The sequence below is a fragment of the Trichechus manatus genome, unplaced genomic scaffold (genome assembly GCF_000243295.1).
Source record: "Trichechus manatus latirostris isolate Lorelei unplaced genomic scaffold, TriManLat1.0 scaffold00003, whole genome shotgun sequence".
Classification (NCBI taxonomy): Eukaryota; Metazoa; Chordata; class Mammalia; order Sirenia; family Trichechidae; genus Trichechus; species Trichechus manatus.
Genome location: NW_004443939.1, coordinates 27,704,781 through 27,717,227, shown reverse-complemented (window position 1 = coordinate 27,717,227; position 12,447 = coordinate 27,704,781). Strand labels below are relative to the sequence as shown.

General features: G+C 38.8%; 1 protein-coding gene across 1 annotated transcript in view; it reads right to left on the bottom strand.

Moving 5' to 3' along the window:
* Nucleotides 1–2,197: 2,197 nt before the first annotated feature.
* Nucleotides 2,198–12,447, bottom strand: part of PTGFR (prostaglandin F receptor) — a 54,236-nt gene continuing 43,986 nt past the window's right edge. The window contains exon 3 of the mRNA XM_004369087.2: nt 2,198–2,657. Coding sequence (XP_004369144.1) covers nt 2,352–2,657 — 306 coding nt within the window. The 3' untranslated portion in view covers nt 2,198–2,351. The remainder of the gene's footprint in view (nt 2,658–12,447) is intronic.

Here is a 12,447-nt window from a genome sequence, read left to right as displayed (position 1 = left end):
TATATATATCCCACAATAACCAATATGTAATTAAAACCATCGGTTTAAATTAAAAATGCACAAAAATTTATAATTCCATATTCATTTTCACTAAGAAACTCTGGTCTGCAATTAAATTTGGCAAGTATTTTTCAAGCATCTACTATGTGCTCTGTATATGAGAGCAACCTAGATTTGTGTGATTAATCATTCACCGGTCTTAAATTAAGAATATGTGCCTGTGTGTGTGTGCAAGTGTGTGTGTGTGTGTGTGTGTGTTTCCCCTCTTTAAACTGACAGGTAAACTTACTGTCTTTAAATTTTCAATGAGGTTATTTGCTCTCTCTTTTGCTTTGTTCATGAGAATATACCAAACTTCACAAAAGGTAACAACTACAAATGCAAATTACCAGTCAGGAGCAGAAATTTAAGAACATAGTCATTTAAGTCTAATTGAACTACAAAGATTTCTTGAAGAATCTAGACTCAGTCTCACAGGAAGATTAGTTTTAAAACGAAACCAAATTAATGAAAGCAAAGGAATCATACAAAAATGTATTTCCCTATTATACAGCAGAACTACCTATCTTATCCACTAATGGACCCAGGACATTTTGAATGATGACTAAAATTCCTTGTGTTGAATTACGCAAACAAGTGAGAAAAAAAAGTTTGCGTTATTAATGGGAAATTTGGAGAGATTTTTATCCTTTGGTCACCTGATTAACCATAATAACCCAAAAAACTAAAACCATTGTCGTTGAGTCAATTCCGACTCATAGCAATCCTATAGGACAGAGTAGAACTGCCCCATAGGGTTTCCAAGGAGCAGCTGGTGGATTTGAACTGCCAACCTTCTGATTAGCAGCCAAGTTCTTATCCACTGAGCCACCAGGGCTCCGATTAACCATAATAATGATCCTCAAATGCCTGACTAATTGTCAATCCTTCCCTTTATGCTGGTAACACAGGCTTTAGAAGATGCCATCCTACACATCCAAGAAATCTGCTAGCAACAGAAGTTTCTGATGTCCTTGTGTGTGCGTGTTTGTGTGTGTGTGTATAAAGCAGAAAGAAAGACACTAGTGGACGACAATCTCTGGATATTACGTATAGTGTTTCTTTTGTTCTCTGACACAGAAGTGACAACTGAAGGTAAAAAGCCTTTTGCCATTATTCTTTGCACCTAACACTCAAGTTTAGGTTTTGTTTATTTGCATTACCCATTTCTGATGGTAGAGCTTTCGGAGCTACTATAATGCAAGTCATCTGTATACGTGCTGAGATACAGCATTCATTTCTCTAAAAAGTACTTAATGTGCATCAGTGCATTAGAATTTTCAGAGGAAAAAGGGATTATCTGAAAGCTGTGTAAATCCATGACTTTCAAAAAAAACTTTCAAACAACAATTTATTGTCTTGTAAGTTGCTGTCAAGTCTATTCTAACTCATGGTGACCCCATGTATTGCAGCATAGAACTGCTCCATAGGGTTTTGAAGGCTGTAACCTTTTGGAAGCAGATCGCCAGGTCTGTCTTCCGAAGTGCCTCTGGGTGGGTTCGAACTGCCAATCTTTCAGCTAGTAGTTGAGCATTTAACCATTTGCACCACCCAGGGACTCCCGAACACTAATTTACCTGAATAATAAATGCAGGCAGTCATAATTTGTCAAATATAACAAGGATGGGCTCACTCTAAACAGGTTTCCAAGGTTAAGCCACAGTGAATCCCATGTGATGTGACCACGCATGTATTGATTGAGGCTACACAATGAGGGGTAAAACAGACCAGATCAAAAATTTCATTGTGCCTGGTCTATAAGGAACAACTGCAAAGCAGTGACCCCAAAGTGGCCATTTCAATGTGCAGGTAGCATTAATATGTTCGCTGGCAAATAGAGCAAGTAAATGCTTTAGGTCTCAGATTCACTCATTGCAAAAGCACAGATAAGTTCACGAATAACACAGAGAAGCTCAAAATTTTTTCCAGTTTGACGTTCATGGCATCATGTCATGTTTATGTCGAGTTGACACCAGTGGCGTATCTATGGAAAATAGCGCCTATGGCTTAGTTTTAAATTGCTGAATGATTTCTCACAGCCGGACATGGAAACTGCAATGGCCAATAGAAACTGCTCATTCCCTCCTCACCCCCCAAGACCACCACCCCAAGCAGCACCCAGGGCATGCGCCCTAGCTGTCATGCCTCTGGTTAACACAAAGCAAGTGGAAATATGCGATTATCCAGTTAATTTAACAAATTTCAACAGCCAAATCTGGCAAAAGTGCCCCCAAACTACATGCTGAGATCTGAATTTTCCAGTTAGGCTATATATATGTATCCAATTAACTGAAACTTTGCCAATACTTTCCTCAATTTTGTCCTATTAAATGAGGTGCTTGCTGATTTCCTTTCTCTGTAAGTGGCGACTCAGAAATAGCAGCAACCTTTAAGGAATTTTTAATGGAGCTAAGCTCCCAAATATGTAAGCTGATGACAGGCACTCCACAACAGCGTCTGGCAATCTTGTAGAGATTCTTAAGGACAGCCTTCCGCAGAAGAATATAAACCCAGGGATCTAAGATTTGATTCCATGTTGCCATTCGGAGAGTAAAAAGTGTTGTTTCACAGGTCTCCAGAGAATGATTTCCATTTATTCCAATGTTGGCCATTGTCACCTGGAGAAAAACAAAACAGGAAAATCACTTGATATAGACATGTTTTTTGATCCTATAGTTTTGTTTTGTTTTGCTTTGTTTAACGCTGAGGTGAAATTCACACTGCGTAAGACTAACCATTTTAAAGTGGAAAATTCAGTGGCATTGAGTACGTTCACAAAGTCGTGCAACCCCCATCTCTATCCAGGGTCCTATGGTTTTTTAAGTTAACCAGATGCGCTACATGGTATTCATTCCACTTTCCACAAAGCGATGTTCTTTTACAAAACACTGACCCAAAAAAAAAAAAAAAATGATAGTTGAAACACTGACACATATACCTGAATCCTTTGAATTCAAGTTGACCTCATAACTACAAAAATGCTAACTTCTATAGTAAGTCAAGCGTGCACAAATAGAATGATCCCAGGAAAGACAAAAACTAATACCACAAACTGATCTTCTCTGACTTCTGAGAACAGGAAATTCAAAGCCAACATGCATTCATATATTTCAACTTAAAAAAAACTAGAAGTGTATTTAATTAAATAAATTAAAATATAAATAAGCTAACACAGAGAGAAAAAAATGAATTTAGTGCATCTGATATCAATTTGCACATGGTACCTGACATTGTTTTGGAATGTTACTTTTTAGAATTTTCTGCTCAGCAATTACAATGACACAAATGTCTCAGTTTTCATATTCCCTTTTCAATATCCATCACCTCAGTCTTAACTTGTCTAATATATTCCAAAAAGCATCAGTGGAATTTCTAGGCGCTTTGAGGTCTTCTCTTAGCTTTGGCTTGTATGACTCCTTGTTTTGAACTCCTATTCCCCTTTCCTCTCCCTGACAAAATTCCTATCCATCCTTCAAAACCCATGTTAAAATGGCCTCACCTCCATGAAATTTTCCCTAACTTCATCAAGATCAATTAAGTTGCTCCTTCCTCTATGTGCCCACAGCACCTTGTTCATACTCAGTGATATCACTTACCATACTGTATGATAATTATGCATTTATCTATTTATTTTCTTTGTATTCTAATACCCAGTACAAAGCTGAAAACTAGGATGTGCACAGTTAAGTGTTGGAATGAATTGTTAAGTGTTATGTTTATTCATTGAGACTATTTCTAGATGCACAGAAGCTAATCATCAGAGAAACATCTGACCATCCATCACAAAAGCCTAGTATTTTGAGGTTTAAAGCATTTCTAAAAGTTTTAACACAGTAAAAGGATTCCAGGGTTATTTGTGCCACTAAAAGGAACTGCATCTTGCAGTCCATGCAGATCCCTTGGGAGATGGTCCGTTCCCTCTGTAGGTAAATAAGGCTATCCAAGTTTCCAATACACAAAAAAAAAACAGTAGTCCCTACAAAATAGCACCTGGGTCACATACAGATTCTTATACCACTGCCTCCCAAACTCACTGGATTGAAGAAATAAACCTATATGAGTTCAGCGCATTTTAGGAGGAAGCTGGGCCAAGACATGGTTGGCAGTTGGATTGAAATATTTTCACTTTATATTTTTTTCTTTACTCTCCAGATTATTATCTGCTATGTGCTAGGCAATATGCTAGGTACTGAGAATATGATGATGAACCAAGCAGATACCTTGCTGGATTTTTGTTTTTTGTTTCAAGTACGAGTGAATAAATATTTCTCTTGCCTCACAGCTAATAAATGTATGCATGAGTAGGCATATGCTTGGGGAGGAGTCCCTTGACTATTAGACAAAAGGTTGGCAGTTTGAACCCACCCAAAGGTGCCTCGGAAGACAGGCCTGGCATTCTGTTTCTGAAAGGTCACAGTCTTGAAAACCCTAGGGAGAAGTTCTATTTTGGACACGTGGGGTCACCACGAGCAGGAATCGACTCTCTGGCAACCACCAACAACAACTGTTCTTGGGGATCTCATAGCTCACCCAAGACACCACTGTGTTCATCTGAAATCAAAAGATGCTCTGTGTAATTGCACAAAACAGCTGGCCCTGGTTTAGAGATATGCACATAAAAAATGCCTGAGTTATATAGCCTGCACTTCTCTGACTCTCCTCTCTTCTCTGCAAACAGTTGTTTGATCACCAGCCATAAACTGACACTCAGGCCTCTGCTACAGGAGCCCAGTATGCAGGCTTCTCTCCAGAACACCAGGGCTGTGCCCAGGCAGCCCAGTATGCAGGCTTCTCTCCAGAACACCAGGGCTGTGCCCAGGCGTCCACTCTCACTCACTCACTCTCTCTCCCTCCCAGCCTTGCAGAGAGGTTGCTCTAGGGCCAGACTGAAAACATACACTAATCACTTCACCACCAATAAAGGTGTGAGCAGAGTATGTAGAAGAAAGCTCGTTAGTTTATTACCAATAATAGGGAAAATTTGGGACTACCTAAGCTTACAATAACAGATAAATGATTGTAATTTCATGTAATGAAGAAATATTCAGGTGTTAAACCATGTTAAAAGAGTATTTAATAATTTATGGAAAATGTTTGTGATTTAGTGTTAACTTAAAAAAAAAGTTACCAAACTATACTGACTGCATGATCGTTATTTTGAAACAAAACAAATATGTAATTTCTGCTTCAAAAAAAGACTAGGGTGTATATCAGTGTTTTCAATGGTTAAATCTAGATTATGGAACTATAGAAAATTATTTTCTTCTCTGATTTACCACTAATTTACTTATTGTTTAGGTAGATTATGCATTGCTTTTATAATTTGTGCTGTTCTTTTCAAGCAATTTGTTGAAACTATTAAAAAATCAGAACTAATGGGGGAATTATTTGTGAACATCTATATGTATATAGAAGACTGTGAGGATGGCGCAGGACCAGGCCGTGTTCCTTCTGTTGTACATGGAGTCGCTATGAGTCAGAACTGACTCGCCAGCACCAGCAACCACAACAAATGTAAATAAAACAGCCCTGGTAGAGCACTGGTTAAGCCCTCAGCTGCTAACCAAAAGGTTGGCGGTTTGAACCTACCCAGCAGCTCTGTAGGACAAAAGACCTGGTGATCTACTCCTGTAAAGGTTACAGCCTAGAAAACCCTACGTGGCAGTTCTGCTCTTCCTTATAAGGTCACTATCAGGGCACACAACAACAACAACAACAGCAATGGGTTAATGAGTGAGGTGGCAATGAAGGTGCAACAAAATTGCAAAAACAACTTGACCTGACAGGACTGGCAGGGGGAGAATGGGGGCTGGGGTAAGAACGAGGAAGGTCTATGTGCTGGGCCAACAAAATCGGTTTGAAGCCATTTTCCCTGGATTCTGTCGACCTCTACCTCACAAGCCTTGGGCGCATTCTTCTCTGGCTGGCCCACTCAGGCTTGGATCCCAGAGAGTTGTGTACAGATTCTCGTCACACACACACACACACACACACAACCTTTCATATTGTTTCAAAGAGCGACTAAGCACATGGAACATTATATGTTATTTTTCTAAAATATCTTCCTTTGAACCTTGGCACATGACAGCTTTTCATATTTGTTAAGGATTAGAATCCTAGGGCCAAAGGTTTGGATACTGTATGGAAAAACTGATGAGTTAGCCTCTAAGTCTGAAAGGACAGTAGGCGCTAAAGATCAGAGAAAAATAATGACGTCAAAAAAGTTTATGGGAAGGAGACGTTATGTTCACAGCCAGCTAGAAAAAAGCAAAATAGATAGATAGTGCAATAAAATATCCATTCATCTGAGCCATCTAATACAATTATATCAACTGCTAAGGTCACCAAAATTGTGGTGATTCTGATGCAGGTTTTTCCTGAATTTTTTATGTGGCACTAGCTTTTGAAGGAAATTTAAGTGAATACATAATCAAAGCTCTCTGGTGGAAAGCTCAACTTCTTTAGATACGTAACTGTTTTCTAGAATTTTTTCAACATTTATTTTCATATAAACATCTACGGCAATTATACATGGTTTTCATCTAGTCATTAAAGTGAGTATTTCCACATATTGTTCATCTTATTCCAAGAAGCAGGTCATTCCTTTCTTCCTTTCCATCATCATGAAGGAGTCTCTGGGTGGCACAAATGGTTAAGCACTCAACTACTAGCTGAAAGGTTGGCAGTTGGAACCCACCCAGAGGTGCCTCAGAAGAAAGGACTGGTGATTTTCTTCCAAAAGGTACAGCCTTGAAAACCCTACAGAGCAGTTCTACTCTGCACACAGGGGCTGCCTGGAGTTGGAAACAACTTAACAGCAACTAACAACAACATCATCCTGGAAGAAAGCTAGTTGAGGACAGTTTCTTCAGGGAATGAATGCGTACTCAGACGTACAATCCACTGATTTGCGAGTTATTGTCCCTTATAACAGTATCCTCCATAGATGAATCTTTAAGTTTGACACTTAGATAACCACAGAGACAGATGGCTAATTGTGTCTGTGACATCACCATCCAGACTTACAGGATGATGAAAAAGGTCCTCTGGAGGCTGTGCCAAGGGAATTCCATTATGTCTCCATGTTTAGAGAATTTTAACATATGTACTCATTTGGATAACTAATGGCTGAAGAACTATGCATAAATGATTGATTTTAAAATGTCACAGCACCTATGAGGATTTAAAAATGAGAAATTTCATTTTAATTTAACTTCAATGGCAACTTTGGGAAAGGCACATTACATAAATCACTGAAGCCATCTCAATTCAACAGGTGACTTTTAGAGTTAAACATATTTTTGATGACGTAGCTCTATAGCATGTATTCTTCAAAGAGAATGCTTTACATCTGCAACAGTGACTATGAAAGCCTTCAGGAAAAAAAAATGTACTATTTTGTAACTCCGTAATAATATGCTTTTTTGGAAAAAAAAAAAAAAGGTGTAACAAATTGAAATGTAGAAGGTCAGATAGGGTACATCTTTTCAACCATAAACTTTTCCCATATCTAAATCATGTAAGTTTCTATATCATTGAATATAGAAGGTAATATTTAAATCATTGCCATTACTGAACACACAGTAAAATTAAGAGATTATTTTGCACATAGTCACTGATTTGGAGATGAGGAAGACACAGAAATATTATAATAGCAAAAAAAAAAAAAAGGACAAAAGCATATGGTATTTCTTATACCTTAGCTGTAAGATAGCTGTGAAATGTTGCCTGCCCCCAAGTTCTACCTCACTGCTGCAAAATACAAACATTTGTACAGATTGCTTTTTTTTTTCTGCTTGATTTACTGCTAAAGATTGAGCAGTGGCCCAGCTGGCAGTGCATTCCTGTTCCCGCTTATCACTTTCAAAGCTGTGGTGAAATGAGAACACAGGACACAATTAATCATTACTGTCCCTTTTGTAATGGGAAAATCCTAAACTGTAATACCTTATATGCATCTCCGTTCATTTACACCAGCTGAGGAAATAATGTATAAAATGAACAGTGGGGAAAATTTTAAACTGAACAGTTTAGAAAAGAAAAAATATATGACACCTAACAAACCAAAAAGTTAACCTTTCTAGAAAAGGTTCAGGATAAACATTTGCAGAATCTATATATTTTCATTTGTTATCCCAGTCTCTTCTTGCAGTCCTCCACATTTTACTTTGAGCCTGTTTACTAGAAAGATTTACGCCCAAAACTCCGAGGAATAAGTGCCCACAATCCCCTGCTGCTACTCCTTACAAGATAACACTTTTCAAAAGAACAGAATATAGTCATTTATCCCAGAATACCAAATACTAACAAAATATTAAAAATAAATATGATTTCTGTATATGTTATGTCATATGTGGTCATTTCTTTAAGGAAAAAAAATAGGAAATGCAAAAGGACTACAACCAAAAGATGTATTCTACAATATAAGCAGAGATTGTACGAGGTTACAATAAAAGTAAATTATTCATAATTGGATAAGAATAACTACTTAGTCAAGAGAACATCCTGATTACAAACAGCATCATAGAACTTTATCACTATCAAAACACAGGCTAGCCCTAGACAACAAAAACTGGTCACTGAGCAGTTAGGCGAGGGCCATTTTATACCCTGACTCAGGAGAAAGGCAGAAAATCTCCTTTAAACCAGAGCAACAATGTTATACTACCTAGGAGTAAGAGATATATCCTCAAATAATAACAAGAACTAGAACTGAGATCTTCTGACCCTCTTACAACAAAGACCCGAAGAAAAAACAAGTGATTCAATTATATATGGCAATCTGGGAGCCCTGAACATCAAAGGCAGAGTTGAGTAACCGGACAGAGTGGCAGGGGGAGGGAGAGAAGGTTTGGAAGCAGCGAGGAGTTGCCAGACCTGACCTGGTGAAAGCCTGAGCCCTTCAGGCCTGAGCAGCTCCTGGAGCAGCAAGGCAGGCAAGCAGCCATGCTTGGGAGGTGCATTTTCCACACCAGGAGACCCAGTGCCACTCAAAACCAGTGAGAAGCAGCCCTCAATCCGGCAAAAGATAAGTAATTGCATACGGCCTACTGTGCAGATCAGAAACACCCCACTTAGGGAAAAACCTTTCTCCCATTTACCTCCCCGCTCCCTGCTCTGCACTGGGTCCCGGACCAGATTCAGCAATTGCCAAGTCCCCTGGGCCAGAAGTAGGATGTGTCACATGCCCTGAGCCATTCTCCCGGCCTTGGACAGTGAACAAATTAACAAACGGGGAAAAAATAAAATGCCGGCTCCCCTAAGCCAAGAGCCCAGGGTAGGCACAGCTCCTTTCCCTAGGCACAGGCATAAGGGATCCATGGACTTTGAGTGCCTTTCCCTCTGCAGAGACTTGTGTGGGCCCATCTCAACAGGATAGGCCCTCATTACTACAGTAAAACAGGGTATATACCAGAACTCTAACTTCAACTGTTTCAGCTGTGAAGTGGCAGGTTCTTGACATTTGACACTGCTCTGCCCATTAAGCAGGGTCTTCACCTACCCACATCAGGGGCCTGAGGACTGGTGGCTCCACCCACACCACCTAGCCACCTGCGATAAGGGCCCATGAATAAGAGGTGCCCCTCAACCCTTACAGCCAACAGCATTAGGTGCTCATAGACCAGCTGCAAAACCCATCCACCTACGCGCTCTAGGGAACAGGGACACGCCTTCCTCCTGGACACTCGGGTGGTTGTCAGCCCCCTGCCTTGCTCAGATGTATCCCCCTGCTGCAGCCAGATGCCTGTGCCTACACCAATCACCCATGCCTGTCTAGGACTGTAAGTGAGAGCCTACACTACACACTTGGTGGCTATCTACCTGGGCACCTGAGTGGAATCCACACAGGAGGAGTGGGCAGACTCCTGAGCTCATATACCTAGTAACAGAGCTAACCACCTGGTGACAGGACAATAGAGCTTCAAAGGTGCCAATAATCAAACTGGCTCATACAAGCAGCCTATTGGGGCATATCAAAACAAGACAAGAAGCTAGGACACAGTAAGCAAACATAAATAAATATAATAACTTATTGATGGCTCAGAGACAACAGTCAATATCAAATCACATAAAGAGGCAATCCACGATGGCTTCAGCAAGCTCCCAAAATAAAGAACCTAGAAATTTTCCAAAGGAGGAAAATTTCTTAGACTTACCAGAGGCAGAATACAAAAGATTAATATACAGAACTCTTCAAGAAATTAGGCAGGAAATTAAGCAAAACTCAGAACATGCAATAGAGGAAATTAAAAAGATTACAGAAGAGCATAATGACAAACTTAACAGGCTGCAAGAATCCATAGAGAGACAGCAATCAGAAATCCAGAAGATTAACAATAAATTGTCAGAATTAGACAAATCAATAGAAAGTCTAGGAGCAGAATTGAGGCAATGGAAGTCAAAATTAGTGAGATTGAAGATAAAGCACTTGACACCATCTTATTTGAGGAAAAATGAGACAAAAGGATTTTAAAAAATGAAGAAACCCTAAGAATTATGTGGGACTCTATCAAGAGGAATAACCTACAAGTGATTGCAGTACCAGAACGGGGTGGGGGGAAACAGAAAATACAGAGAGAATTATTGAAGATTTGTTGGCAGAAAACTTCCCTGAAATCATGAAAGATGACAAGGTATCTATCCAAGATGCTCATCGAACCCCACATAAGGTAGATCCCAAAAGAAAGTCACCAAGATGTATTATAATCAAACTTGCCAAAATGAAAGATAAAGAGAGAATTTTAACAGCAGCTAGGGTTAAACAAAAAGTCATCTACAAAGGAGAGTCAATAAAAATAAGCTCGGACTACTCAGCAGAAACCATGCAGGCAAGAAGGCGATGGGATGACATATATAAAGCCTTGAAGGAAAAAAACTGCCAGCCAAGAATTATATACCCAGCAAAACCATCTCTCAAATATGATGGTGAAATTAGGACATTTCCAGATAAACAGAAGTTTAGGGAATTTGCAAAAACCAAACCAAAATTACAAGAAATACTAAAGGGAGTCCTCCAGTTAGAAAATCAGTAACGTCAGATAACAACCTAAGACTAGAACACAGGATAGAGCAACCAGATATCAACCCAAATAGAGAAGTCATAAAAGTAAATCAAAGCTAAAACACTGAAAATAGGGAAACAGATGTCAATATGTAAAAGATGACAACATTAAAACAAAAAAGAGGGACTTAAAAACTGTAGACATAGATCTTTCATACGGAGAGGAAGTCAAGGCGATATAAAGAAATAAAAGACTGGTATAAACTTAAAAAAACATAGGAGTAAATATTAAGGTAACCACAAAGGAAACTAACAATCCTTCAAGTGAAAATAAAAAACTAGAAAAATATAGACTCAGCAAACACAAAACCAACAACAATGAAGAAGGATGAAAAGAAAATACATAAAGAAAAACGACTTAGCACAGAAAATTAAGTGGAACAAAGACAATGTGAACACCACACAAAAAAAGACATCAAAATGACAGCACTAAACTCATACCTATCAATAATTACGCTGAATGTAAATGGACTAAATGCACTAATAAAGAGACAGAGAATGGCAGACACATCTTAGACTTAAAGACACAAACAAACTAAAACTCAGAGAATGGAAAAAAATATATATCAAGCAAACAACACTCCAAAAAGAGCAGGAGTGGCAATATTAATCTCTGACAAAACAGACTTTAAAGTAAAATCCACCATAAAGGACAAGGAAGGACACTATATAATGATTAAGGGGTCAATACACCAGGAACACATAACTATAATAAATACTTACGCACCCAATGACAGGGCTCCTAAATACATAAAACAAACTGTAAGAGCACTGAAAAGAGACATAGACAGCTCCACAATAGTAGTACGAGACTTCAACATACCACTTTCAGTGAAGGACAGAACATCAAGAAAGAAGCTCAACAAACACATGGAGAAGCTAAATGCTACAGTCAACCAACTTGATCTCATACACATATACCAAACACTCCACCCAACAGCAGCCAAGTATACTTTCTTTTCCAACGCACATGGAACGTTCTCCAGAATAGACCACATATTAGGCCATAAAGCAAGACTTAACAAAATCCAAAGCATCGAAATATTACAAAGCATCTTTTCTGACCATAAAACCACAAAAGTAGAAATCAGCAACAGAAAAAGCAAGGAAAATAAATCAAATACATGCAAACTGAACAACACCTTGCTCAAAAAGTATTGGGTAATAGAAGAAATTAAGGATGGAATAAATGAATTCATAGAATCAAATGAGAATGAAAACACATCCTACCAGAACCTTTGGGACACAGCAAAAGCAGTGCTCAGAGGTCAGTTTACAGCAATAAATGCACACATCCAAAAAGAAGAAAGGGCCATAATCAAAACATTAACCCTACAACTGGAACA